This window comes from Limanda limanda, chromosome 4, assembly GCF_963576545.1.
Source record: "Limanda limanda chromosome 4, fLimLim1.1, whole genome shotgun sequence".
NCBI classification, from domain to species: Eukaryota; Metazoa; Chordata; class Actinopteri; order Pleuronectiformes; family Pleuronectidae; genus Limanda; species Limanda limanda.
Genome location: NC_083639.1, coordinates 23142950 through 23146312, shown reverse-complemented (window position 1 = coordinate 23146312; position 3363 = coordinate 23142950). Strand labels below are relative to the sequence as shown.

Genomic DNA, 3363 nt, shown 5'->3' with positions numbered 1-3363 from the left:
GCCTTTGTTCTCAACAAATCCAATTCATGATTTCTAATAATTCCATATTAAATTCACAGATAAATCAACCAATTATAAATTATTAATCTTAAATATTGGCAGATAAATAATTAAATAAGATAATTAATAAATATACATATACATAATTTAACAAATAAGAAATGTTTCAGTTAACTTAAGAGCTAGTTGGCATTTAAAGCAATACTGATATGTAAATTATTGCAATTTAATTCATAAAAAACAATATAAAATATATTACATTTCTGATAAAAACTGAGATTTTTAGGAATTTCATACATACTTCCTGAATTGTTTAAAATGAGGTTACTGCTCATATCAAAAGGCAGGATTATGATGCATGCATGTGACAAGCCTGAGAAGCTGCAACATTTCTCTGAATTATAAAAAAATTGCGGGACGAGAAATGAAAAAGAGGAATATTGAAGATCAGTCGTCAGCGCTGCCGTCGTCCTCTGCCTGGTGCTCTTTGAAGCAGGCTGACTCGTAGTGCTTGTTCAGGTAGGACTTGAGTGCAAAGCTTTTGTGACAGCGCTTGCAGGAGTAGTGCTTGAAGGCCGAGTGCGTCTGCATGTGGGCGCGCAGGTTGGAGCGATCGGCAAAGGCTTTGCCACAGTGGGCACAGGCGAACGGTTTCTCTCCTGTGTGGGACCTCATGTGGCCCTGTAGCAGCCAGGGCCGACTGAAGGCTTTGCTGCACAGAGTGCACTCGTGCTTCAGATCGTGGGTCAGCATGTGCATGGCCAGCGCCGGCATGGACACGTACACCTTGTGGCATGTGGGACACTTCCTTGCCTGTTGGCTGTCCAGGCTGCGGTGAGTCTGCTTGTGTCTGCTCAGATTGGAGGATGTGGCATAAGACTTGCCACACTCACAGCACATGTAGCGCCCTTTGGCTTTCCCTTTGGCAGGGCTGCAGTCTGCTGAGCCAGTCCCCTTGCTACTGTCTGACTGTCTGCCTCCCTTGCGTGGACACCGTCGGCTGGGTCTCCGGCGGGAGCGGCCGTCAGAGATGAGGAGGTCATTGATGGTGCACGCCTCCAACTCAGGGCCGCTACTGTCCGACTCCACTGTAGCGGTGGAGACGGGGCTGTCCGGGTGCTCCATGTCGTGGTCAGAGAACTCTTCCCCACTGCTGCCACCCGGGGAGTACAGGGGCCCTGAGGAGAACCCGGTCGATTCCCGACCTGGCTCTTTTGTGCTCTGCAACATGGAGGGGATGATGTAATCATGGATGTAGCCTGAAAAGGAAAACAAAAAGTATTAAATGAAGATGGAAAATATATTTCCATTTGGAACAAATGAAAACCTCTGATGAAACTGGTTCCCTTTCTTATCCATCTAATCAATACTGAACCTGTACAGGAAGCTATTTGTAAGTGCCAGCTTCAGCCGACCTTGAAAGGAAATCTTGACTCTTTGGTGCATGGCTCTGCTTGGATCAATCCTACGAGTGCTGTAATTAAAAGAAACTAAATGGAAGGCCATTGTCGCTAAATATAAGTCAAACTCAATGTGCTGACATTGACAAAACAGTCACAGAGCAACAGTTTGGCTCCCACGTGTTACCAGGCTGCAGCAGCAGCAGCAGCTGAGAGAGTGTCTCAACAGTGAAATCCCCTCAATCACTAAATTATTTTAATCAGATCATTTCCCATCTGTGGCGTTTCTGAGAGTGTTCATGAGTATGGTAATGGGAGAGTGAGTGACAGGTGTGGGGCTGCGACTTAGCAAAGAGAGAAGGGAGGGCCAAGGGGTGTGTTTGTGTGTGTATGTGTGTGTGTGTGAGAGAGAGAGCTAGAGAGAGAGACTGGTGGTGTTAGGGGGGCGCACACACACACACACACACACACACACACACACACTTTGGAACACAAAGGGAAGCAGACAGCTGGCATCCTAAATCTGGGGAACAAATGATTCAACTCAAGCAGAAGATCTGTGATGCTGGTGGTGGGTGGGTGAATCCGCTCAAAGCACACATTTCTTTGGATGTTTCTCAAAGCCAAACACACACACACACACACACACACACACACACACACACACACACACACACACACACACACACACACACACACACACAAACAGACAGACACACACACACACACACACCATATTGTTTGTAGTGCAGGGTTGCTCTGGCAGCCTCTGAAGAAATCCCACAGATGAAAATCTAATGTCTGCCAATGTACTGCTCATGTTGCACTTTATTGAATTACCTGCAGCACTCTCTATTTTCCAGTCAATACCCATCCACTAAAAACCCTGTCCCATCACCTCTCACTGCTCCACATATGGATTGTGTTGCTGCAATCCTACTCCCGGTGGCTATCTAACATCCTGCAGGATCAGATGGAGAGAGATGGAGCGATGAGCGAGGGGGGTGGAGGGGTGGGCAGATGATAAGAGGAGAGAGACTCAAGGGCAACTGCACCATCTAAGGACAACACAGTCCCAAGCGGCTATCTGCTTTCTGCTGAGCTTGTTCCCCCCCTTCTATCTAGTTCGACCTGACAAAAGGTTGCAGCAGATTTTGTGCCTAATGCCCGCGTACATGTATATCTCATCATTCATGCACACAATAGTATTAAAGCCAAACGCTGCTGTGTGATCTGGTTTGAGTATTAAGCTGATTGAGCCAGCGTGACCTGAATACTATTTAGCATCCGCCGATGTAGAAAACAAAAGTCCTGAGACATATGGGAGGGGGGCGGGTGCTGCCTGTGGACGGCTTTGTGGGGGTTTGGGGGGTTTCTGAGAGCGATTAGGTCGGAAAGACAACAACATAAACACCACTGCAGGAAAATCCCTATCTGTTGTTTTAGCTTTTGGTTGCTGCATGTCTGCGAGAAAGACCATGTGAAGCATCTGTAAACACAGACATCCATCCATCCATACTTCAGCAGGAATGCACAAGTCAACGCAAAGTGGAAATCACAACATAGGTCAACTCACCATTTTCACTCAAACGCACCGCCAAGTTGGTGGCTGACTCAGTGATGGCATGTGTCACAGAGAAAGAGCTGTCCCAGTGCTGGTGGTGCTGATGGTAGTAGTTGGAGGATGAGACATCGTGGACCTTCGGCTGCTTCACCAAAAAGGAGCGAGGCATTTTCTTGTTGAAACACTGATGCTACAACCTCATATAAAAATGTGAACAGACATGTGATCTAAAAAAAAAAAAAAATACAGAAATACACTGAGCTTCCAGGCCAAACAGAGGATGAGTGGAAGAAAAAGAAGAAAAAAAGCTTAAAAAGTCTATCCTGGAAATGCTTCCAAGCCAGAGGGGAAAGAGAAAGAGAAAATACAGTGAAATCAGAGGACAGTGTGGATGGAGAA

At 46.3% G+C, this 3363-nt stretch overlaps 1 protein-coding gene across 1 annotated transcript; it reads right to left on the bottom strand.

Moving 5' to 3' along the window:
• Window positions 1-447: 447 nt before the first annotated feature.
• LOC133000629 (transcriptional repressor scratch 2-like) lies at window positions 448-3133 on the bottom strand. Its single transcript, XM_061070576.1, has 2 exons — window positions 2977-3133; window positions 448-1259 (listed from the first exon to the last, which is right to left on the bottom strand). Exons 1-2 carry the CDS (start codon window positions 3131-3133, stop codon window positions 448-450), a joined length of 969 nt encoding a protein of 322 aa, XP_060926559.1.
• Between the last annotated feature and the right edge of the window lie 230 nt (window positions 3134-3363).

Coding starts and splice junctions, on each gene's coding strand:
- LOC133000629 (XM_061070576.1), bottom strand. CDS start 3,133: ATGCCTCGCTCCTTTTTGGTGAAGCAGCCGAAGGTCCACGATGTCTCA. Junction 1,260..2,976: donor GGTGCGTTTGAGTGAAAATG/GTGAGTTGACCT, acceptor TTTCCTTTTCAG/GCTACATCCATGATTACATC.